Source organism: Eurypyga helias, unplaced genomic scaffold (assembly GCF_000690775.1).
Source record: "Eurypyga helias isolate BGI_N326 unplaced genomic scaffold, ASM69077v1 scaffold30960, whole genome shotgun sequence".
NCBI lineage: Eukaryota > Metazoa > Chordata > Aves > Eurypygiformes > Eurypygidae > Eurypyga > Eurypyga helias.
In genome coordinates this window covers 2,835-29,042 of record NW_010224540.1, presented here as the reverse complement: position 1 = coordinate 29,042, position 26,208 = coordinate 2,835, and the positions used below count along the sequence as shown (strand labels likewise).

The 26,208-nt window shown below is 43.4% G+C and overlaps 1 protein-coding gene across 1 annotated transcript in view; it reads left to right on the top strand.

Annotated features, from left to right (window-relative positions):
- Window positions 1-484: 484 nt before the first annotated feature.
- CPA6 (carboxypeptidase A6) overlaps window positions 485-26,208 on the top strand; it is a gene marked incomplete at its 5' end in the record, with an annotated part of 27,240 nt that continues 1,516 nt past the window's right edge. Inside the window, 6 exons of the mRNA XM_010161891.1 lie at window positions 485-599; window positions 1,543-1,644; window positions 2,451-2,555; window positions 16,506-16,616; window positions 16,865-16,955; window positions 22,344-22,546. Coding sequence (XP_010160193.1) covers window positions 485-599; window positions 1,543-1,644; window positions 2,451-2,555; window positions 16,506-16,616; window positions 16,865-16,955; window positions 22,344-22,546 — 727 coding nt within the window. The remainder of the gene's footprint in view (window positions 600-1,542; window positions 1,645-2,450; window positions 2,556-16,505; window positions 16,617-16,864; window positions 16,956-22,343; window positions 22,547-26,208) is intronic.

The following is a 26,208-nucleotide window of genomic DNA, read 5'->3' as shown; positions in this document are numbered from 1 at the left end:
TTTTTTGTTTTGCCTCTACAACTTGTAGGTACATGTGATGTTCCATGTCAGTACAATACTCCAGTGAGAAAGTATGTGCATGTTCTTCTAACCTTAAAAAGATTTTTTTTTATGGTTTTTGAAATCAGTTTTTGAAGCTCCATGATCACATGGTGTAACTGGACTGTAAAGGAAGACAACAAACGCTGCTCTATAAACATGCCTTTTCCTTCACATTGGCTACATTATTTACATGGTTCTGTTTTACTCGCTTAACAAGCTCATTGTGGTTTTTGAAGGCACTGTTACATTTCAAAGCAGCTGGAGTATTTATTTGGCAGCGCGTATTCAAATAAGCCTGAAGCACTTTATTGTCAAAATATAACAGATGAAGTAACGTCAGGATGGTTTAACTCCAGCTATATTTCTTCTAAACATGATTGTTCTGCTTTAGCCTGTGTGTTCCACTAGTTTTTCAGTAATACTGCTATCTTTTTTCACCTAGGATTCTCATAGCAGACCTACAGAAAGCAATAGAAAACCAAACTGGACCGAGGTCGTACAGGAATCGAAGGTCCCTCTCCCAGTATAACTATGAAGTGTATCACCCCCTGGAAGAAGTACGTGAAAGTTCATATTGTTCCTGTTGGCCACTACACTGTTGTCTTTAATAAGGCTAAGATTTCTTAGAATCACAGAGTCATTTAGGCTGGAAAAAACCTTTAAGGTCATCGAGTTCAGAAGTGTTTTAAATGTTTCTTCTTCAAAAACAGGCACCTTCTTGAAAATATATATTTTTAATAGTTGTATTCAAGGCTTCTCTTTACATGTAACTGTATTTGACAGCTTCTGAGTTTTGTTTTTGAAGTAAGCCTTTTGTTCTGATGGAATAAGGGATTTCAGTGAGTGGTTAGTCTCACTGAGTCATTTAAGTAAGCAACATGAGCAAATACTTAAGCATTTGCACAAGAGGCCCAAAGACTTAAAAACACTTAGATACAGATTCATGGATACGGGTTACTATCCTGGAAGTCACCTGGATAAATGATTTCTGTTGACTCCAGTGTGCACACATGCAGAGTTTCAGAGTCACTAGACTGGGCGTGGAGGGTGCTGCACCTCGACGAGATCTGGTGCCCATGAAACAAATCTCGCAAGCAGCTCTGAATCCTGCAGGTCAATTGGTTTGCCATTCTGCTTCTTGGCAGGCAGGCAGGCACACACCTTCTTTCTTCATTCCATTAATGTCTGGTGGGAGTGGCAGATTAGTCCCATCCCCAGATTTTTTGATGAACAGCTAACGCATTTCAGTAAAATCCAGTGATAAAATGGAAACAAATCCTGGGTGACTGAAGGCTGCATCCAGCCTCTGCCAATAGAACTGTGAGACCCCAATGATAGTTCATGTGTGAAAACAAAACAAAAAAACAATGAAAAGACAAAAAGAAAAACTACAGGAAAATCCAAAAGCGTACAGAGGACTGAGAGCTGAGATGAATAAATTCCTTACTGTTGCTTCCTATGAAATGCAGAGACTGAAGCAACAATTTTGTGTATTTGCAGATCCAGGATTGGATGCATCATCTGAATAAATCTCATTCAGATCTTGTGCAGATGTTCTCTGTTGGAAAATCCTATGAAGGGAGACCACTCTTTGTACTCAAGGTAAAGATTAAACAGCCATTAATCAGACTATGTTGTGATTTATGTTACAGCGTGTACGCCAGAGACACAGGTTATCAGTGTTCCCTAAGGCTGAGTTGCTAAGATCCAAGTATCTCTCTGAATATCATCTTGAACAAAAAAATTGAAAGCTGGAAAACCAAATGCCAAATCGTATTCACTTGGATGGTACATGCATGGCAGTAGATTTCGGGCCAAGTTCAATTAGCAGGATTTGGATTTAAGGGAATTGGGAAATTTTGTGTTTATAGACAACTTGGAAAGCAGTTATGCAGGAGCAGGACCCCCGAGGACTTTGGAGCCCTTCTCAGCATGTGCCACATACATTTCCTCTTTAACAGTGTTCCAGGGCTGTGAGATCTCAATTCACAGTATTGGGATCACAAATTAACGGTTGTCAGCAAGGTGCAAAAAAATGTTACTTTCAATGTACTTCCTTTTCATACACTTTTGCAGAGTTCTGAAAATTTGATTGTGCATCAGGCCATTCCTGTAGCATTGTTCTTCCTCACCCTGCTCCATGTGATATTTAAGGATATCATTCCTCATAAACGAGGAATTGACAAATCTCACTTTTTCTGTATTTTTTTTCCATAGATCAGCTTCATTATCTTGGCCAACCTGCATATCATTATCTTGCCATACCTTTGAAAACCATAAATTTGTGTCCCTTCCTAAGAGGAAATTCAAATGGTTTAGTGTTTCTAGTATTCTATTATTTTCTCATTATTGTGTCTTACTAATGTCATGAGATCTATTGATATTTCCATGAATTTCCACACTTCAAGTTAGGTAAAAGATCACGGCCCTACAAGAAAGCTGTCTGGATAGACTGTGGGATTCATGCAAGAGAGTGGATTGGCCCTGCCTTTTGCCAGTGGTTCGTGAAAGAAGTAAGTGTTTCATGATTTACAGCCATGCAGTTCTTTCAGTTCAATAAACTGCTATAACTGAGCTAACATACTATTAGTAAGAGCAATAACTAGCTTGTATACCACTTTTAAAAATTTCATTTGTAGATCTATAAATGCTTGATAAACGAAGCGGATAGTGACAGTTAGGCACAGGACTAAACTATGCCAGACACATATTGGCAGCGATATGAAATAGGATTTTATTCCAAGATCTGAAATGTGGAGGTTGTAATTCTGGTAGTCATCCAGGTAAATCAGTGCCAGTGTTGTTCAGCACTATCTTTGGTTTAAGGACTGTGATTCAGACAGACCTTTCTCTTTTGTGCAGTTCCATAGGAATATGAAACTACAATCCTAGACAGATTTCACCCAAAATTACAGTTATCACGTTCTCTGAATATCAGGTGTTTGCCCAGTGTTTCTTTGATCCTATCTTACTGGATTTATGCTCCTTTTTTCTTTGGTATGTAGGGTTTAGCCTTCATATCCATCCATTTGCCATTTTTCAAATGATCAGTGAAATCAAAGGAATTCAAATTTTGTTTTCCACTTGTCCAGTACATCTTTTTCTGTAGATCAGCACTTAACCTCTTCCAGTTTTGGATTCATCTCTGATGCATGATATGCTTGCAGGATTTTGACATGTCCCCTTGACCAACAAACTTTCGTTCAGGAGGGTTATTATCTGCACGGTGGAGACTACTTTGCAATGCAATTCACTGAAGTCAAAGAAGGCTTCCAAAAAAACCAACAGATGTGCTTTGAGTATTGTGTATACCAATTTCTTGCTTAAAATAAGAGATGCTCAGAGGGCTGGAGCACCTCTGCGATGGGGACAGGCTGAGAGAGTTGGGCTTGTTCAGCCTGGAGAAGAGAAGGCTCCGGGGAGACCTTATAGCCCCTTCCAGTACCTGAAGGGGCTACAAGGAAGCTGGGGGGGACTTTTTACAAGGGCCTGTAGTGACAGGACCAGGGGTAACGGGTTTAAATTGAAAGAGGGTAGATTTAGATTGGATATAATGAAGAGGTTCTTCCTGGAGAGTGTGGTGAGGCACTGGAACAGGTTGCCCAGAGAAGCTGTAGATGCCCCATCCCTGGAAGTGTTCAAGGCCAGGCTGGATGAGGCTTGGAGCAACCTGGTCTAGTGGAAGGTGTCCCTGCCCATGGCAGGGGGGTGGAACTAGATGGTCTTTGAGGTCCCTGCCAACCCAAACCATTCTGTGATTCTGTGAAAATCTTTGCTTGCAAGGTTCTTCCTGTAAATGCACAATTTTCTCCCTTCTTTCCTACCTCATCACTGTGGAATTCTACAATGCATTAATACCTCCTCTGATTTAAAGGAACTCCCTCTGATTTTTTGGGATCTGTCTGCTCAGCAGAAAGATCCTGGCCCTATAAGTCTCTTCACGAGAGTAAACCTCTACATCATCAACACCCTGATGCTGAGATGATCACACAACCATGCGTGAACTTCCAGCAGAAGTCACAGCAGCAGAGAGAGCAAGTGCAGAAATGCTGAGGCCGCTGCAGTTTGGGTGACCCTCTCAGCACAGCTGGTGATGCATGGACAGGCTAAACCAGATCCAGGAGGTGATCTCCAAAGTTCAGTGTGCAATGTCGGCGTGTCTTCTTATTAGGACTTACTTAGTGTAAAGATGAAGAAACTTGCCACTATTTCTGAGCAGCTTTCATACCCAAGAGAACAGGCTGTAGTAGGAGGGAAGATGTTTGGGACAGACAGGTGCTGGTGGGAAAACCTGTTGCTCAAGTGCATCTTCCTTACCGAAGTTTTCCCGTAAAGCTCTGTGATGTGTCAGCAAGGTAAAAATCATAAGGTTTCTCTATAGAGCTTATGGCAGAATATAGGTAGTGTATGTGTATATTAAAACCTTCTGGTTGTTACTTGAGATCCTCGTATTGTAGCTTCCTAGTAAGACTGTTTCGGTAACTATGTAAAAGCATTTTCCTAGATTAAAGGAAGTTTCTGCAGAATTCCTTGAGACTACAAGAATGTACCACCTTTGCCCATCTCAGTCATGCATTGCCTTTGTTCACAGGTCACATATATTTTCTTTTTTGATTACAGCAGTATTTCACTCCAGCATTAAAGCAAAAAGCATCAGGATAAGAATACATTATGCTCAGTGTCTCCATCATATTAAAAATGGCTGGGAGGGCAGGAGAGACACGACTGTTAGATTGTTCGGTTTAGGATATTGCTTTTCTCATTAAATGAATTAGACATTTTCAGTAAGAACTCTGGCAAAGCCGAAGGTCTCTCCGTGTTTCAAACTCTGCAATTCTCTTTTGCTGGCAAACTCTTCCCTTGAGCACCTCTGCAGTGCAGCAGCCCATTTTCCATCCTCCCTAGTGCTTGGGGGCAGTTGTGGGAAAGGGCAGTCAGCTTGGCAACAGAATTTTCCTGGCATGTTTGTTGACACTAAGGAACAGCACCACAGGCCCATTAAGGCAAGCAAAAGGAAATGTTTGACTTATGTGACGTTAACTTCTTTTCTAGCAGGGACCGCATACGTGCATCCCTCTACTATGCAGGCAGCCTGAAATATTTTATGGAGCTTTCACTTCACCCTGTGATCTGTCACTTCTTTTTGTTGAAGTATCCATACTCTTGTGTCCATCTGGGCTTTTCAAGTGATTTACTTTAGAAAACAATCTCTATGTATGACTCACTTCACATTCAGGCTCAAAACTGGGTGCTGCAAACTTGACCAGGTACTCCCAGCGAGTTTAGGAGCCCTCGGTATCCTGCTTGCATCTCTGGAAGTGGCAGGTTCTGGGTGCCAGTGAATTTTCTGCAAGCAGTGGGAGACACCATCTTCCGTAGGGTGGAGGTGCCACCGTGCAGCTGGCTGCTAGTGTGGCTTGCCAGGGTATGGGTAGAGCCTCCCTGCTTTCTAGGAAGCATCTGGAATTGTTCAGCTGAGCGGAACCCGGGTCCTGTCTATCTTGAAATGCAAAGCAGACTAAGGCAGATCAGACTTGGGAAGTGAGGATGTGAGGCTGGAGCAAGTGAGGATGGGAAGGCAAGAGGCTGCCTGCTAGACAGGCTTGTTCTGTATTTGGGCAAATACAATAGTTAGAGAAAAAGAACAGATGAATGAGAGGAAAAGGGAAGAAGGTATAGAAGTTAAAGATTAAAATGCGAAAGAGAATGCACAGGAAAGAGCTTTGCATTACGTGATAATATAATTGAAAGTACAAAACCAGCCTACTCACATTTTGAAACAAACAAAAGGAGAGTGAAGACTATTGTTTGGTTTGGGGGATTCATTTTGTTTGTTTGTTTGTGGTTTTGTTTGTTTGTTTGTTTTTATTATAATCTACTCCAGCATGAGCTCTGGTCTTGGCCCTGTATTCCATAGTTCTGGTGTTAATAACAGCGTCACTGTTTCTGTAGAAGGCGCCCCTGAATGCCTGTAGTCTCTCAGCTAAAGACAATCAGATGTCCTAACAGGGTTAGCCGTACTGGTGGCCTCTGACAAAACCTACCTCATGGCCACTGAAGTCAAGAACAGGAACGCCCTGCACATGCCAGATCAGAGCTTTGGGTCCCAGCTAATGAGCCACAGAGAAGTGTCTGTGCCTGTGTTGTAGCAGAGTACCAGTTGGGTTACAGCAGAATTCCACCCAACTTCAAGCCCTACTCAGCTGGAAAGGGGTGATAAAAAAGGCCCTGACAGTGGAAACACTGAGACCAGTGGTAGAGTAGGGAAGCGAGAGGAACTGTAAAGGGAAACTGAACTGATTATATGTGGTCTACTTTGAAGGCAAACTGCAAAGATAAATGAATCTAATGTATCCCAGAATTTGTGTCCACTGCAAGAGATTTAGAAAAGAATTTTAAGAAAGGTTTATTAGCCTAGTTTAAAAAGAAAATGCATGGTATCTAACCATACATTAAAATGTGTTAGTAAATATTACAGACTGGAAAGAAAGGGACCCTATTATGTGTTTGAAGAAGGCAGTAGAATTTAGAAACAAAATTTGTTTATCAGACATAACATGTTTTTAATCCAAAATTAGATAGCCCTCATACAAACAAAGAAGCAAAACCTATAGAATTTTTGCAAAGTACAGTTATATATGTATATGTGTTAAATAAGAATATTTAACTCCTCTTCGTTTGGTGTGCAATTGTGAGAGGAGAGGTAGAATTTAGATATCAAATCATCCAGACTTCAGATTTAGGATTTTTCTGTTGTTTTTAAAATCTGAAATATGGGTCACAGGCAGCTATTCAAATTAACATCAAAACTAGATTCTGTTTCAGTTTTAGTGGAAGCAGATGAGGATTCCCGCTACATCTGGTTTGACTTTCTTCCTTCAAATAAATGCTGCCATTTGATCCATGTCGATAATGTATAACTTTGAAATGTCATTCATAAAACATTTTCAGAAAACAACATACAAGAGATGTGACTTTAAGATGCACGATTCTTCCTTTCTGACGCAGGAATTTGTATTTCAAGGTTAGAAAATTCAGGAAATGTAATTAAAAACCTTCATGAAGCAAGCACGGATGGTATTTCTTGACAAAAAGTTCTGAGAATCCGATGGCAACTGTCAGAGAAACATCCATTAAGATCAAGTGCATCCCTCTAAGCAAGTGGCCTCATCGGGGCCTCAGATGAAGGTGCAAATAGCCTCACACTTTGGAAATGCAGTAACCTCCACCATCATCATCTTCTCCCATCCTCAAAGCAGGCCTTTTTAGGAAAAAAGGAAAGCTCACATACATTGATCAGATTCATACATTGATCTGCATCTCAAATGTAAAATATGGCATGCTCTTCCGTAGAGTCCCTAGGCTCTTATATTTTTCAAATGTTGAAATCTTGAGGACTTTCCTCAAAATAGTAATATTGTGTGAAGGTGGGTCAGCTGACATTGCATTGCACACAGCCACTTTTCTGTAATGCAAGACTGCTGTGGGTTTTTTTCTGGATGAGCAGTGCTACCTACTGCTTCTTCTGGGATGGAACCTAGCCAATATCTCAGGTCCTTGCTGAAAAAAAATGTTCAGCATTACTTCTGACCTTTCTGGATTTGATCAAGGTGCCTTGATGAGTTTGGTTTGGGCGTTGACCTTGCTGGAGTACCCATGAACGTTCACTCACCCCTATCCACATGCACACCAGAAAGGAGCTGTATAGTAGAGGAATCCAAATCCACACCTTTAAAGTGCTGCTAATCTTGCAGTGCTGTATCATCCCTTAAAGATGGGCCATAATAGCTGTCTCATCTCAGAAGAATCCCAAATCTGAAAAGAGTATCAGTATGCTCCGTGTTCTTTAAATTGTGAGACGTGTGGCTGAAAGTCTGAATTCTGAAATGCGGGTGTTCTATGATCCCAATTATATGAGTTCCCAAATTATTCAAGATGATGTGTTTGTGTTTCATCGTGCACCCAGGGAGCAGACAGATAACCCCAAACAAAGAAGTTAAAGGCTGGAGGCAGACTTTTTTTTTTTTAATGCTGACATTGGTATTGATTGCTGCCAAAACCAGGCCTGAATCTCATCTTTTCACTCCATAATAATGAGCTAAGAGAGACACACAGACTGTCCAAGATGCAAAATGGCAACACTGTGCTAAGCTTGAGACTGATTTACGAGTCACCTTGTGGGATGCATATGGGATGCATACTGCCAATTAGCCAGCCATTAGGCTCATGGACCAGGCCCCAGAGACCAGTCTTTACCAGGAATTTTGCAGGGTTCAAGACCTCAGATTCTTCCTCGGGAATGTTTATGAAGTGCTTGACTGTAAAGACAGGATACCTAAAATAACAGCACGTACACATATACAGAACTGAATAAGGACAACAGGGCCATCAGGCACAGGCCCAAACAGGAGACCAGACAGTGTCAGTGTTAAAAAGGGTTGGCTCTTCTGCGCCGTGTAGGCCATGTGGTCAGAAGGCCATAAAGCTGTAATTATTCCTACTTTAAGATCTGCTGAAAGCCAATGTAGCACTTATACTCATTCTGCAAAATTCCATGGTCCGATGGACAAAACATCTGCAATATGCTGCATCAAAAGGCAGAGCAGCACTCAGTCATTCATTCCAGTGCTGAAGTCCACACGGTCAGGAAAACAGCTTCACAGTCTGGATCCTTCCTGGGTCTTGCTGAGCTCCATCAAAACTAGTAATCCTTTAGGAGTCTGAAAATTTATTTCCTCTTGCTATCCGTAACTATCAGAGCCTCAAAATACTGCTGTTTATGAAATTCAGATCCCAGTTTTTCACTCCACAAATAGTCTGATCTTGGAGGTGTGTAAGATAGTTATATGAAGCAACACACTAATGTGTGGTACCAATTATCTGCTTGACCTATCACTCGTCAACAAACTTAGGTCTTTTGAACAGGTACAGCTGAAATGCCACATTCCCACAATCCAGGATTTTAGACTAATGTTAATTTAAAGGATGCTCGTAACACCTGTATTTAGTTACTCTTTGAGCCGATGTGGTTAGTTCACCCCTCATGATAGGCTTTGCATCTACATTTTTTGGAGTTCTCCAAGCAGAAGTTTTGAACCATAGAGGAAAGAAAGCAAGGGCCTGACTGCCTCTCCCTAGCAGCCACCCCAGTTCCTGGGGAGAGATATGCCACTGTTCTTAACATGTCTTTGAGTGCTGGCTGTCAGAAACCTGAAGAGCTCTGGAAATAATTTGAAATATTCCAAAGTGAATCAGAGGCATGCAAGGCCAAAACAAACACTGTACCTGTAGCTTTTTCCTTTCACCCTTTAGCTGGAATCATTCCTTCTTTCCAAGGTCAGTTCCCTTCAGCTAAAACTCTTGGTTTGAATTGAAATTTTTTTGTTGCCCTTTAAACCATCGCATCTTCTTGCTCTATTAAACCTTCCTGTGCGGATTTTCCACTGGTTGGTTGGTTTTTAGTTCACCCTTGTTTTAGGAGGGGCAGAAGCTTCCGAGGGCTGTGTTCTGGCCCCCTGCAGCCCCCTGCCCAGCTGCCAGTGCTTATGGCAGCTTGGAGACTGGGCTCTTCTCACCTTGGAGGGCCAGTCACCTGGTGACTGATCTCTCCTCAAACTCTGCAGCTCTTTCAGTAAATGTTGTACAATCACTGGAGCTTAATTTTATTGTTTGCCAGACTCTAATCTGCCCAGCTGTCTTTTTAGCGGCCTAACCTCAGAAAAAAATTGACTTCTCTGAGTGCTCCCTATATATCCATTATCTGGAGGAAAAATCCATCTGTTTCATCCTGCAGCATCTATATTTGAAACACTCAGCCTTACTTGTCTATAGCTAGCTCATTCTTCTCTGTCAGGAGCTTCTGCCTGCAACACTATTTGGTTTTTCTCCATCACAGAGATCACCTCTTCCAGCCTCTTCACTCAGGACTTCATTCATCAGCCTTTCAACAGCAAGGGCTGCTGGTACAAATGCAGAATCTGTGTTAGCCTCCAGAGTTTTTCATCCTCCAAATGCTGTTCCTGCCATTTGAAGTTTGTGTGTGGTAAACACACCTATGTGTATGTAGTTTCTGCTTCTACGCAAGATCCCTCCTCCGCCCCGCAGCTGGTTCAGTTCGGAATGAGTTCGGTTATTTCAGCAGCCATCTCACGTCCCACTTGGCTCGGAGTGTCTGCATTGCTCCAGCACATCCTTGCTAGTGAAAACAGAGCTTGCTAAAGTGCGCCGCTTCTGGGGGGAAGGAAAATAAAGTAGCAGTGAACATTACCAGTAGGAGTTTCCCAGACTGAGCCTTCAGTTGTGATGCCTTTTTTTTTTTTTTTTTTTTAATTTTAATGGGTAAAATCTAAGCCAATGCCAAAAAGATGGAGTGCAGTACCGTGGTACCACCACAACGAGGCATGTGATGCATTGTTTTAAAAGCAGCTGTGGCAAACCATTCTTAGACTGTGCAGTATTCCTTTCTCTTTTGGTCCATGGTAGATTCTCCCAGGTTCTATTCAACAGCAGCAGTTTAAAGAAGGTGCTTTCCTTTGCCGTGACATCTTCTTGATGACAAAAAAAACAACCCCAGTTAAAATGGTTTCCAGTTTTCCTTTTCCAAAAGGAATTAAGTCCTGCATTATTTCTTTTGTGAATACTTCTCTTGTGACTTTCAACTTCTCAGCTGCATCCTCCTGCCTACCCATGATCTTAAGAAAGTAAGAATTACTTTCATTTTGCTTGCAGCTATTAATTTTTCGCAATGTGAATGCATCTGGATAAAAGTAACCCTGCAGCTGTGTTGTACCTGTAGTAGGAATTCTTCAATGACACTTGCTAGTACAAACTCCTGTGTAAGTATTAAACACTAGGACATTCAAATTATGCGCTGTGAAGGCTTTGAAGCTGTTGGGTAGGTTCTTCTTCAAGGCATGAAGAATTCACAATATTGCTCCAACATACTACTTGCTGTATGTTGATGCTGAGGAATTAGGACTTCAGTAAAACTACTGATATGTGGAAGCACTGTTGAGCATGAGAAAGGACTGTGAAAGAAAATTCTGTGGTTTGCATAATTTAGCTGTTCCAGAAATGGAAGTATAAGCAATAATTTGTGTCTTAATTATTCAATTGTGGCTCAACAATTTAATTAATCAGTGTATTCAAGTGAGTTCTGTTGGGTTGCTCTCAATAGGTACTACTCTGGACCAGCATAACTAGGATGTAAAACTCAAGAATTACATTTTTCAGAGGTGTAGTATACATCTCGGTGGGTCTCCACCAAGTTGGTGGGCATTAGTTTCTTACAGTTACTAGTAGAGAAGTTTGTGTTGCCCTTTTCAGGCATTCACAGTGCTTCAGAGTAACCTGTGCCTTGCCTTTCCTGCTAGGCAGTTCTTGATTTATTTGGGACCTATGAGTTTTACTTCACAGAGTGGAAACAAGAAGTTGCATCTCCTATCTCCATTAAGATCTGTGTAGCTATGCAGCTTCTTCCCACGAGATCCTGCATTTGCTTGGGTGGTCTTGCACCAGCTTCCTGGAACTGCTGGTTGTTTCTTTTAACATGTCAATCATGCTGTCCTCCCTCTGCCTCTCCTCTGCTTCATCATCTTCTCCGTTTGCATCCTTAGGTAGCAGTGTAAGGACGCCTTTGGGATCCTGCAGGTCCTTCTTTTTCAGACTCTTTTATGGGCTGTCTTCTGAGTGCTGCAGAGTGGTTGCAGCACACTCATCTTTCTCAGTTGTTGTTTCTATGTTCCTCCTGTAGGAAATGCTTCCAAAGAGGATGGAAGATTTTGTTTGGTGCTAAGAAAAAAAAAAAATTAAGACACAGTTGAAGCTTCGGCCTTGAAAATTTGACCCTTTATTTTAAGCCATTTGTTTTTAGATACTCAGTTGTGTCTTGGCCTTAATAATGGGCTTACCACGCTGCTTGTGGTTTGAGTGCCAAAGCAGGACACTAGCGGTAGAAGCAAAAATGGAGATTAAAAAAGATGGAAATACTGCTTCCAAGTACAGAGACAGAGCTAAGTAGTAACCTGCCAAACTGATAAAATGGCAATGACAGCCTGAACTGCAGATCATAATGTCACCCTGCTAAAGCGTAAGATGTACAGACAATAGCAAAACATTGTATATTACCATCAGAAAGGATGTTTTCACTGATATCTTAATGATGGCATGGAAGAGTTAATCCTGGTTTGTTGGAGGCAGTTTTATGTGATTTCTGGTAGAACAGCCAGGGAATCAATTCCCTCTGCTAAAATAGTAACTGTTTAATTCAAAACCAGAAACAGCAAAAGCTGGTTGTTACCTTAAATTTAATAATAATTAATTGTGGGACAGCAAACCGTTATTAAGCTCAACTGCAATTTCAGAGTTTGTCTCAACCCTGTCTCCTTGCTTTGTCCTTCTCAGTCAATCCCCGTACTTTATAAAAAGCCCAACTGCATCCTAAATCCACTTTAAACTCTTGTGTTTTATTGCCTTGGCAGCTTACAATATAGCTTTTTTGTTCACTTCGTCCCCTGAATAAAATTTCCTATGGACCCGATCCTCAGCCATCCTCTGCTGCCGTAGCTCAATCAACAACCACCACTCTGCTGATCCAGATGATCGAGCCCACTCCTATTAATCATTGGTCCTTTCCCCCGCCCCCCAGGCAGATTGCTTGCACGCTGTTGGCAGGGTTCCTGTATCATCTGTTCATTCACTAATAACACTATTCAGCATTTATTGGGCCAGCCTGGCGCTCTGCACAGTCAGCAGCAAAGCTGCTATTGATTGCATGATGGGGAAGCAGAATCGAGCCGTATACAACCACATTACTCTGTATTCCGAGAGCCCTGTGCAACTACAATGCAGTTAATTCACTAATGGTTTATATTCGTCCTGCTTGTGTCATAAAGAAGAGAAAACGTTTCAGCACTGCTGGGGTGGGGGGAGTGGTTCACATGATAGTTGTTCAGAGGATTTGGGAGTCACGTCACAAAAGGCAGGTTGTGGGCTTTGCTCCAGCAAGGACAGGCCTTAGTAAGTGTAAGGCACATTGCCAAAGACTGCCTCTTAAGGGAGGTGAGATTGGCCAGCCTGTGTTCCCTGATTACATACATCAAATCAAATCGCCAGATAAAAACGGTACAAAGGACAAAATATTTTCGGAAGGAAGAGTGAATATGATTTCACTTATGCCAGGTTACAGCATCTACATTCTTGCTTCCCATGGAGAAGAAAGCTGCACCATATCCATTACATTACATTTTAAAATTTTGAAGGCTATTACTGGGGACTAGAATGCTTCCTAAAGTATCTCCTAGTATTTTGTCAATGACAGCAGGCATTAAAATAACACAGAGTAGCTTTAAAAAATGAAAAGGTGCTTGGCATTTTGCAGTCTATGTTTTGTTTCATTTTTTAAATGGTGATGCTTTTCCCTAGAAAGAATAATATATTATTCACAGGATTTAAAATGTATTGAACATTGAAAAGTCTTAATTCAAGTACTTTCATTGTGTCACTTTTTGCAAATTTGGAAAGGTTCCGAAAAATTTGCAAAGCTCATCCATGCAATTTTTAGAGAGTCTATTACCTTAGCTAATACCTGTAGTTACTTTAAGGAGATGATTGTAAAAGTGGTTTAAAGAGTTTCATTTTGTAGCATTCCAGTTTACAATACAGTGTTTAACACTGCAGTGGAACAAAATGCATAATTACAGATGTAACTGGCAGCAAAAGAATGGCATACATAAATACAGACACAAGCAGATATGCCAACCTCATTATCACTGACATGTGAAGACCCACCATGGAGACACGACCTGAGCCTAATTTGGTAATACCATCTTAAAACCTCAAGAAGTGGTGTCTTATTTCCTCCCCAGCCAAATTGCTTCTCCCTGAAATAAGCTTCGTAAACATGGTCATTTTCCTTGACTCACATTTTGGAGCACAACTTGGTTCTGTTTCCACGTTAAGAAGAGTCTTACTGATCTAAAATCCATACTTACCAGAGAGGCTCTTAAACCTGTGAAGATTTAAGGACAGGGCTAACTTAATGCACAGAGTAGCCCCAGTTACTTTAGTATGTGATTTCTGCAAGTGGAAGGTCAATGAAACAGAGGCCTTGTTTTCACAGTCATTATTTCTGAGTAAGCATTGCTTTCTGTTATGACAAAATTACTTTTTACTATAACTGCAATTAATTAGTCCTGAATACCAACATTTTTATCCAAATGTATTTGTAACCCTTATGTGGCTTCCTAAACACAAATAAATCAAATATTAATGCAATATCATTCCAACTAATAGTCTTTGGGGGATTTTTGGCACATGGACCAGGGGACCTGTGACCTCTGCACTGGCCAGGGACTTTCTCCCAGGCAGCCTGTGGCTCCCTCAAAAACCCTCTGTCATCCTCTTCTCCACCATGATAACCCTACCTTCTTGAGCATCTTGACCCCCACTGCGGTGCTGCATGCCGTGCTGTCCCATGCTGTCCCTAGGTCTCATTCCATTTCTTTGCTGTGTCCTCCTTGCCCTCTCCTGCTCACCTTCCCTTCCTCTTGCCTGGCTGGAACAGAAGAGGAGCTCGGTGTGGAGTAGCACAGGGTGAGTCGGTGGCTTTGCACAGGGATGACACACTGCACTGGGCCTGCAAATGAGGCTGAAGGACCTACAGGTGGAGAGCACTGCTGGGAGGGAAGCAGAGGCTGAGTGAGCTTATAAAAGGAACAGCTTAGAAGAAGTATTTAGAAGTCTCACTAGGCCCTTAGTAAAAAAAAAAGTGTTCAAACTCCTCCATAAGTAAATTTCAGCCCCAGACATGTTCAATTGTATGGGTAATTCTTACAGGTATTCCACAAAAAACATCCAACTTAAATCTACCCTGTTTCAGGTCAAACCCATTACCCCTTGTCCTGTCACTACAGGCCCTAGTGAAAAGTCCCCCCCAGCTTCCTTGTAGCCCCTTCAGGTACTGGAAGGTGCCATAAGGTCTCCCCGGAGCCTTCTCTTCTCCAGGCTGAACAAGCCCAACTCTCTCAGCCTGTCCCCATAGCAGAGGTGCTCCAGCCCTCTGAGCATCTTCGTGGCCTCCTCTGGACTCGCTCCAAGTGGTCAATATCCTTCTGATGTTGAGGGCTCCACAGTTGGACGCAGCACTCCAGGTGGGGTCTCACAAGAGCAGAGCAGAGGGGCAGAATCCCCTCCCTCGACCTGCTGGCCACACTTCTCTGGATACAGCCCAGGATACGGTTGGCTTTCTGGGCCGCCAGCGCACACTGCCGGCTCATGTCCAGCTTTTCATCCACCAGTATCCCTAAGTCCTTCTCCTCAGGGCTGCTCTCTATCCATCCTTCCCCCAGCCTGTACTTGTGCTTGGGATTGCCCCAACCCAGGTGCAGGACCTTGCACTTGGCCTTGTTGAACTCCATGAGGTTGGCAGTGGCCCACCTCTCCAGGCTGTCCAGGTCCCTCTGGATGGCGAATGGTACTGAATTCCTATACTTCACACTGTTCCCTGGCATTTGTCAATTGCAAAGCTTTTAGTTTAGTTCATTTCAGAGCAAAGGTTTCCCTTTGTCCCCCTAAGCATGTTACTTCTTTGACCTAAGGGGCCAGAAACACTGCAGAGCAGAAGGCTGTAATCACAGCACCAGGAGAGCTCAGCCTCGGGCATCCCTCTGAGCCCAGCGTCAGTGGGGTAAGGCTTTCTGTCTGCCAGGTGAAGCACTTGGTTCCTCCCTTTACAGAATCAAGACTTACACTTGCAAAGATGTATTTTTGCTACAGCATGTGGAGTTCAACCTTCCTGAAATGTGAAGGAGTACTGGCAAAACAAACTGGTATTAGCAAACAGAACTGCAGAGGAGCCTCTGGTCTGCTGCATTTTTCTAAGATGTAGAATGGAAAAAAAAATACTGTCCCTACCTAGACATCCTCTACTAACCTCTATACTTGAGTTTCTCCACAAATAGAGGGTTTTCTAAATTATAAAGGAATAACCTGCCTGTATTGATGATTGTGCATACAGTAAATTACTTCAGATACAACAAAAGTTTATGTGATGTGAGCCTTAAGCGCTTTAAGACATGCTCTGACTTCACCAAATCATCACCTGGTGGAAACAACAGCACTCCGTTGTCTTACAGGAGATAAACTCGTTCCCTCAACTAAGAATCTATTCCACTGACTTTCAGCTCCCGTGTCAAGAAACACTTTGTATGCATTTTCTTCTCTGTAATGTGAATTGTATTCTCTTGGCTCTTGAAAGTTACTGAGAAGCAGAGAGAGTGAACACCTATGTCGTGTTCACATGTTGCCTGTTAACCACATTTGCAGGAAGATGCCAGCCTTTCAAGTACAGCTCTAAGGATGTCAGTGGTGCCGAAGGCCACGGTGACTGTCTTAGCCTGTCACAATACTTAATCGGGAAATTATTTATATTATGGAAACTACTCTCTTTGGCTTTTCTGCTTTAGGCTCTTCAGACGTACCAGACTGATCCTGCCATGAGAAAGATGCTTACTCAGCTGTATTTCTATATCATGCCTGTATTTAATGTGGATGGATATCATTTTAGCTGGACACATGTAAGTAGTATCAGTAGCATTCCTCAAAAAATTGTTCACACATGAAAGATGGAATGGTTTTATGTTATTCAAAGGTGACTTTATAATCTGGTCCATCACTTTGTGGCATGCAAATTGGAAGTAAATTACTCCAGTTAAAATACAACACTGAATATGTTTACCAGGGTTGGTTTGTTATGTGTACAAATAGATTTTTTTTGCCAAAATATAGTAATATTACTATTTAACTATTTTATAACTTATGTTAGGATCGATTTTGGAGAAAAACAAGATCGAAGAACACAAGGTTTCACTGTCACGGTGTTGATGCTAATCGCAACTGGAAAGTGAAATGGTGTGGTAAGTCTGGAGATGCTTTGGTCCACCAGTTCAGATTACCCTGTATTTAATTATCCAACAGAGTAAGTAGGTTAGGTCACAGCCATTGTGAAGCGTTTTGAAGCTGCTTTCCCATGAAGCCACAAGCCAGGGCTCAAATCTTCCTTCGAGCTTCTAAAAAAAAAAAAAAAGCCCTGAACTTTGGAAAAACACATCTCATCACAAGTGAAAAAAAAATCAGGGAGAGTGTGGCAGAATTTCATGGAGAGCTGCACATACAGCTATTCTGTATTTCTGCAATCATGTAAATAATTTGAAGCACGGTATTAAGCCTGGCCCACCGCATTTCAGAATTTACCTGACTACAGCTTTAGGAAACATTTCAAACTTCCATTCTATTTAATTCCTTATTTCTCTGGAACGACTTTAGTTTTGGAAATGTCAGACTTACTTTGTTGGCCTCGCAGAGAAATGTCTGAGAGTATTTTAAGGCCACTATTATTAGTGATTTAATAAAGAAGTAATGTGCTTCTAAATGCACGGAGATCCAATTTTAAACCCCCAGCACTTCTGTAAATACTTTCATAAAAACTGACCTCAGTTTTGCATAGAGAACGCAGCAGTAATGAAATACGAGCAGAAGATTTGGAATGGGCCCACTGGAGAAGAGGTGGTATTTTATTAAGTCTTACAGCAAGACAGTGCCAGTCACGCAGGAGCAGGCAGCCGTACGAGTTCTGGTGCACTTTGTTGTGGAACATGGTGGTGTTCGCCTGGTTCTCCTGCTGACCTGCTCTCCCATCTTCAGCAACTTCCTTCACCTCTCTGTGCAACTCTCTGCTCCTCCAGCATTCTTCCGCCTTCCCGATTTACATTATAAACTTGTCAGGACAGAAAGGGTGTTTGTGTAGCACTAGCACAACAGCCCTCCCTTCGGCCCGTCCCTCTTCCACTGGAAGTGTCTAGATGTTTCTGCAATACTCGGATTGATGGCAGTAGGAGTGAGCCCTGTTCAGGCTGGCTTGCAGGGAGTGGAGGCTTTAAGTAGGTTTTTGAGAAGGGTAAGGATAAAAGTGAGTGTGAATAATCTGCCTGGGGAGATTACAGATGAGGTGAGAGTGAACAGAAGCGTTCGTTCAATACGGTACGGACCTGTGAAATACGCTTCCAATTTTTTTTTGACTCTACTTGCAGTAAGGAGGGAACTGGCACAGAAGCAGTTACAGAAAGCCTGTGTTAGCTAAGAATCCCTCCACTACAGAAGACAGCCCCAGGGCTGCTGTCATGATCTTTAAGGCAATTTGATGCTGCAAAAATACTGCCAAAACGAACAAAAGTCACAGAATCACTAAGGTTGGAAAACACCTGTAAGATCATCCAGTCAAACCATCAACCCAACACTGCTGTACCTACTAGGCCATGTCCTCAAGCACCACGTCTACACGTTCCTTGAACACCTCCAGGGATGGTGACTCCACCATTCCCTGGGCAGCCTGTCCCAACGCCTGACCACTCTTTCGGTAAGGAAGTTTTTCCTAATATCCAATCTAAACCTGCCCTGACGCAACTTGAGGCCATTTCCTCTTGTCCTGTCACCAGTTACCCAGGAGAACAGACCAGCACCCGCTTCCCTACAACCTCCTTTCAGGGAGCTGTAGAGAGCGACCACATCTCCCCTCAGCCTCCTCTTCTTCAGGCTAAACAACCCCAGCTCGCTCAGCTGCTCCTCACAGGACTTGTTCTTCTGCATCACTGCATCACTGCTATCATCTCTTACTTAAGCATGTAAGTCACAACTGCAGGCATTCGGGGGACATACATTCACTGTTCGGAAGATAGCCACCGGCGTTGCTGGAATGAACAGTTCTCTTACAAAGTCTTCAGGGCCATATTATAGGTACCTGTCAGCACAACATTGATACACACTGCATTTTCTTTCTAGTTCTCATTAATCTTTCTTGGATTCAAATCACTCTGCTCCTCCCTCTTCCTGCTCCCTAGCCACTGTATTAAAGCACACATTTTAATCGGTCCTGAAAATGCTTGTTTAGTTTTCACTAAACCCCCACTTTTTCTAGGCTGAGTGAAACTATAACAAGACACACACGTGCTGTGTGTTGCAATCTTGTTGCATTTCTCCCCGGCACTGAAAGTGAAAGACAGGCACCCACCCCGAGTTTAAAAAATAAAAATTCCTTCAAGGTTAGAATCATAGAATCACAGGATGGTCTGGGTTGGAAGGGACCTTAAAGACCATCTAGTTCCAACCCCCCTGCCATGGGCAGGGACACCTTCCACCAGACCAGGTTGCTCAAAGCCTCATCCATCCTGGCCTTGAACACTTCCAGGGATGGGGCATCCACAGCTTCTCTGGGCAACCTGTTCCAGTGCCTCACCACCCTCTCTGGCAAGAATTTCTTCCTGAAAAAGAAACCTCCCCACTTTCAATTTAAACCCGTTAGCCCTTGTCCTGTCACTACAGGCCCTGGTTGCTCATCATCCCACCAAGCACATGCTCTGCTTCCCTCATCGGACCCCAAACTCGGTCTGAGTCTCTATTTTGCCAGAGAATAAAGAGCTCGTTCATTAACTGGGCTGACTGGTGCTCAGAAGATCCTCACCCGGCGCCCTGTGTTCTCATTAATCTGACACTAAATGAGGCAGAGAAGAATCTGGATCATATCACACTTTGAGGCTTGTATAATCATGGTGCGTTTAACATTCCGTACTGCGGATGCTTGCAAAAGCCTTTTAATTCAGTTCGGTCACGCTTACGGTTCGCAGACAGGCTTCAAGTTCACCGTGGGGCTTCCAGGCAGGTGTGTTGCGGCAGAATCCGATCCCAGCAAAGCTGCTGAATGCTGGCTGCAGTGAGCTAGTTGGTAAAGATAACACAGCATCCTTTCTGCTTTCCTCTTCCCTTCTAATGTGGGACTTTGATTTAAGCTTTATGATGTTGCTTCTGTATTCTCTAGGGACTGAGAAAAGGGCCGTAGCACTCACTGATTGGGGCAGATTTCACTTTGCAGTGCTCTGTACCCAAAATAGTGCCCTGAAATTGCACGCAGACCCAGGTGAATGCTGACAGCAAGATCTCTGGGCAGAAATGCTCCTCGCATTATATATATATATATATATATACACACACACACATATATATGTGCAGTATCTAACACAGTGGTTGAATGTTCATGAAATAAGTAGCAACTTTAAAGCCAATAATGAGGTACTTTGAACTAAACTCTATCATAAAGCAAATGCGGTTAAAGGGGTTGCATCTGAAGCCCCCAAGAGAGCTCCAGTGGGAGTTAAAGTTTCAAGTGCATCCCAATTTCCAATGCACCCCATTGCTCACCAAGGACAATACCCCACACTGGCAGAAGTGGCTGTGAGGAAGTTTGAGAATCCTGCTCCAGCTCATCCATCTTCCCAGTCTTCCTTCTGTACCAAAGCATTGGTTTTATCAGTCTCTGCACACATTTCCTTTGTGCATTTGATCTCATGACGGATGTTGGAGGATACTCGTCCTCCCCCCTAGATGCTATCGGGTACAAAAATAAGGCAGCCTGGTAACATTCTTTGCAATCCCATTTTCTTCTCATGACCGCAGCTCCGAAATTTCACAGGAGTTGATACATACTGTACTGGGTTGGTTTTTTTTCCTTCTGGGTGGTTTTGAAAGAACTTCCAGCTTGAAGATTGAGGATATCCTTATATTATCCAAGGCCAGCATGGGAACCCTCTCTTTTTACTACCAGCCAGCTTCACTGAAAGAAAAGCATTAACTACAGCTGGGATTGCAAATGGCTCGCAATAGCGGGCTGGGTAGTAGTGAGTTTTTCTTTGCTGAAAGTCGCTAAACGGAGCCATATTTTACCATTGGGTCATTTACCATTAGCTTGTAGGAGTCTGCTGTTTATCAACAGTGATGTCCATTTTCATGACAACACTGTTACCGAAGATGAAGTATCCATTAAAAAAAAAAGCAAAGGCTCCAGAGGTTCTGTTAAATAGCTCTCCTTTAGCTAGATTGTCTGACAAGACATCAAGGAAGAATGCTTTTGGGATTTGGATGACTTGGTGGCCATCTGTTCTGCAGGGAGAAGACCATCTGCCCCCTTTATAGCCCTTCCATATCCACTGCAATCTAAGCACTAATACCTCTTGAAATCCCCACCTGTGGCCATTGAACGGTAGCCTGGATTTTCATATTACAAATGAAGCTGCAGCATGAAATTCTTCCCCTTTTTAATTTTTTGGGCACTAGGTTGATTGCATAACCCTGCTTTAGTTCATATCATTATGCCTTCTCACACACTGCTCTTTTCTCATTATTCGAAGGTGGCGTGGTGGTACTTAACTAGACACAGGAAAGCTAATAAAGCGCTGCTTTTGTAAGTCCCTGATGACACCAGGGAATGTTGCAAACAAACTATTGTTATTCTGCAGGTCAGTGTAAAACATGTGGCATTTTGAAATCACAGTGGATAAAAGAGCAGAGTGGATTTGCATAAGTATTGTTCTTTTTAGGCCCAGGCCCTAAGCTGTAAATGAGATGGTGGCTTAGATCCAGAACTGCCGGATGATAAAGGAGCCGCTGCCACATCTCCTTTTCTGAGTCGCATCCTTCAGTCCCTGGTGGGATAGCACAGGCAGGCTACAGCGCTGCAGCTTACTGCTGCCTGAGCAGTTCGCCATGGTGAAAGATCCCCTCACAACGGAACCCCCGCCCCAAACCTGAAGGAGAATTGAGCCCTGTGAAACTGAGGCGATTTCTGGTTTGGCTAACTGAGCGATCGTCCCATGTGGTTTGTCATTTTTTTTCCCCTGAGGTTTGCAAGAGTGAAAATAGTCGGTAGCCGGGAACTGTTCTCGTGTTTTAAACGAGCCTTTAAGATAATGCCTGCTGAGGTTGTCTTCCTGCCACTGTAAGCACCGCCGGGGTAGCTAGTAGGTTAAAATGCTTGTGAAGGCTCGATTTGTCTTGGCAGTGAGTAGTGAAAGCGGTATGGCGCTCTGATTTCAAACAGACCAACTGAGACCCTTCCGCAGTTTCAATACTTGAATGCTGTCATAAAATGTGCCACTCGATGGCAAGCCAGGGAAGAAAACACGGTGAGGTCAGGCTCTCCTTTTTCTGTTGGGTTAAAAATATGCCCTGTGGGAAGAACTGGCTGTTTGGCAACTTGGTGTGTCTGCCAGATGATCGAGCATCTAGTACGGTACAGATCCCACTGAGATTGCTGTGCTGAGGTCCCACTGGCTCCTTCATGCCCATGGGTCACACGAAAGCAATCTGCGTATGGCTTTTCTCGCTCTTGCAGCCAGGCCCGCACAGGCTGAGCCAGAAATTGGCCCGCAGAAGTTCTCCGCAATCGCTTACCACCAACTTTCTCTTTCAATCTCTAGATGAAGGTGCTTCATTTCACCCCTGCGATGACACCTACTGTGGTCCCTTTCCTGAGTCTGAGCCTGAAGTAAAGGCTGTTGCTCATTTTCTCCGCAGACATCGGAAACACATAAAAGCCTATTTGTCCTTCCACGCCTATGCACAGATGCTGCTGTACCCTTACTCTTACAAATATGCAACTATTCCAAACTTCAGCTGTGTGGTAAGTGCATTAAAACTTGGAGGAATATGCTTTCCCATATAATATTTTTGGGTGCGTTTTGTTTTTAGAGGAGACTTGTTTCTGCAGTGCTTTGCACGTATCTAATAGTGAGCAGTGTTTATTCTGGATCCACTTGCAATCTCTCTTCCGGTTATATAACCGTCACCCAAAGTGAGTCAGCAGTAATTTGATTAAAATGGTATTATGCCTTCCATCCATCGGTCCCTTTAAATTACTTTATAGGATAAATCCCTGGGTTTTAATTATAGTTATTATCATTTTATTTAATTAACTTTAATGGGAATTATGTAGTTAAGTCCTTGCGCATCTATCTGAAACTCTGTCCCTTCATGCTCAGAACTTAAACACTAGAAGCTCAAGGAAGCTAATCTTCCATTTATAAGCAAAATCAAAATGTTTTATGTTTATCAATTAGAGGAAAAATCTCATAGATTTCACCAAAATTACAGCTTCTATTGCTTTATGTATCACCCTGCTCAGACATAGTGATTTTACCCCTTTAAGACAAGCAGTTAATTAACATCAGGTGCTTTGGAGTTTTTGTCTATTAGAAGAATAGATGGTTTTTGATGCAAGCCTTTTGATGTACAGTTACGTACGTATCGTGTATTCCCTGCTCATCTAACCGCAGGAGAACTATTCCCTCTGCTCACAGTTTGAGGTCTGGTTGTAGCCAGCCTCCTGTACATGAAGCCTTTCCAGTGGCTTATTCTCTTAGGGAAATGTGACTCGAGCATCACTTCCTGCTTGCTCCTGCTCGCAGGCACCAACCATGGCACCAACCAGTAGCAAGCCTCTGGTTTTCGCCCTCACTCCCTCAGCAAAATCACATTGTCTGCCTGTCTCCCATTTTGGCCTTGAAAGTTGAAGAGACGTTTAACTTACTAGTTAAACCTAGTTTACTCCAAAAGGAGCTTAAACTGAGCCTGATATTTATCCTGTGCAGAATATGTGACGTTTAGTCCCTGGAGCATTGCTGAAGTTTCACCCAGCTGCCCTCTCGGCAGGCTGAGTAGCCAGCACTCCACAAACTGAAGTCTCTTTGTGGATTTATTTCTGTTAAGACAATTTCAGCAGCTTCTAAGAATTCTCCTGTCTGATGTCATTCTTGGGAAATGGAGCAAATCAGAAGTTAACTAAGCAGCCAGAGGAGCTAAAAATACGAGCCGTGGGGACTGGCCACCCAAACCTGCATTGACTGTGGATAAATCCACATGCCTTCTTTTTATTCTACCTTCTCCACCTTCTTTTGGGGCAAAGGGAAAGAAGAGCGCTCTGAGGGAATCAGTGACTGTTACTTACCAAAAACCATAGACTGGGAATTTAAAACCACGGGATCTCATTCCTTTGAAGACCAGCAGGTGCAAGCACATTTTTTTCAAGAGCAGACAAGACAGCAAAAGTTAAAGACATGGCATTAGGAGGAATGAACTCTGCAAGAAGATGACTGTTGGGTGTCTTGATGAAAATACCCAGAGTAACGTAAGGTAATACCAGGAAATTCATTGCAAGGAAAAGGAGTCTCAGAGTTTTCCCACATACCAGTACATCTTCAGTACGTGTTCTTCTTGTTGCTCAAGGGCTATTTCCATTCTGAGACAAGGAGTAACAACCCCTCAGCACACACACTTTCCATCCACCACTTTTAGACCAAATGAACCCAGTTTATGGGGAGTAGTAGGTGTTCCCCAGGTTTGTGAGACCTTGGATCAGGCTTCTCATCAGAGGGAGTGGAGCACAGACCTAAAGAACAAAGAAAGGCACTGTTTTAGACAACAGCCCTGGACAAACAGAAGCCAAATCCCAATTCTAAATATTTCACCAGTATTTGGACTCTATACTTTCTGTTGTGGTGGCTCCAAAAGAACAGGGAGGTTGGAATAAGAAACTGAAGTAATTTTCTGTTATTTAAAAAGCTCGTTATGGGCATCGTAGTGAAAATGAATGGAATACTGTTGCTTATTTACTTGTGGGTTTTAATATTTGCCTACAGCCAAGGCTGTGTCCCCTGGTGACTCTGAAATGAGGAGTCTTTAATTTCTGAAGTGTCTGAAATGGTGACCTAGGCTGAGGCTTCGGATTCTCCAGTTCTCTTGGAGAATTAGAGTGAGCTGGAATGCTGCAGCTGCTTGATGGAACAAGCTTTGTTGGTCTACACGGACTGTGTGCAGGGGACAAGTGTAGGACTGCACATGCATAGCAGATAAATAACGTTTGGTGCTAACGAGGCCACAGTTAATCCTGAGCAGGAGAAAGGATGTTTCTGTCTGGGTCGTATCATTCTAGTGAGCTATCAGTTATCATTTTGATGAGATTGTTCAATTATTCAGAGTTGCTTTGAGACTGGAGAGCTGCGTACAGGTCGCAACATGCATATTCTGTTCTAATTTAGGCACAACTCTTATTAACACTCGTCTGAAATCTGTTAAGAATATTAAAGTGCAAACTAAAGTTTTTAGACTGGAAAAAAAAACCAGCACAAATATTCATCCACATCCAGAGTTTTAAATTTCACCTACTTTTGATCCCTTTTCTTCCTGTACGGTTGTTTGCCTTAGTGTTTGCAGTGAACTTACACGGCACAACTGAGTTTGTGTATGTCTTTGTTAAAATCTGGTCATTTTAGGTGAAGCTTTCTCCTTGAGGATATTCAAAGACTGGTTTTCTGGTTTATTCAGGGTCCGACCTGCACGGTGTGATGCAGTCGAGAGCCGTCCCCTTCTTAGGTCACATAACCCTCACAGTGGAAGCGAGCAGCACCCCTCAAGGCTGGGAGCTCGCAGTGCCCAGGGACACCTGCCTACATGGCGGACGTGGCCTTGGGTCACTCCCACGCCGGCCTTCGGACTGTTGCTGCCTCTGCTCGGAATACAGTACTGTTGTGCTGCTTCCAATTGGGCACTGCCGAAGATTTCAACAGGGCTTGCTTCTGTCGTCTCACTGCTGTACAGTGAGTAACTCCTGCAAGGGGAGTCTTCTCCTTTGGGCCTATGTTCTCCCTTCCGTGCCACACGTACCAGGACGTTGCTCTCCCCCCACCCCAGCTCCCTCAGCGGAGCCCTACCTCCTGCTCCCTTGGCGCCAGGCCTGTTGCCAGGCCGTCTCAGGTCCACGTCACAGCCCTGGGATGGAAAAAGTGCCGGGCAGAGCTGCTTGCCAAATTTCTATTGAGCAACTGAGCCTGGTACCTGGGGCTTCAGTGCAGGCACCAGGCCACAGCCCCGGGCTACGGCTGGAGCTCCCCCCTCTCCGGAGCCCTGTAAGGCCCCACCGCTACCGCCGCGGCCTTGCGCTGCCACCTCGCCGCCCTCACGGGGTCTGACACCTCCAACCCTGTCATGGTTCATGACTCACCGATGTTGAAGCATATAAGAGGAGGAAGAGTCCCAAATGGCAGCGCTTCCCTCTTCCTCAGACTGCCTCGTCATTGCTGTGCGGGTGAGTCAGAGGTTACCGCTCACACCAGCTGGCGACTACAGCCCAGCCGGGCAGAAACTCCCAGCAGCACTGACCTCAGTGGTCCCCGCCTGCACACTCGCTCTCGTGGATTAGGCAAGAGGAAGAGTAGGAGCAAGCTGAAAATGTCAGTGCCCAGCACTGTCATCCCTGTGCTGAGAAACAAACGGTCTAGTTGTGCCTAA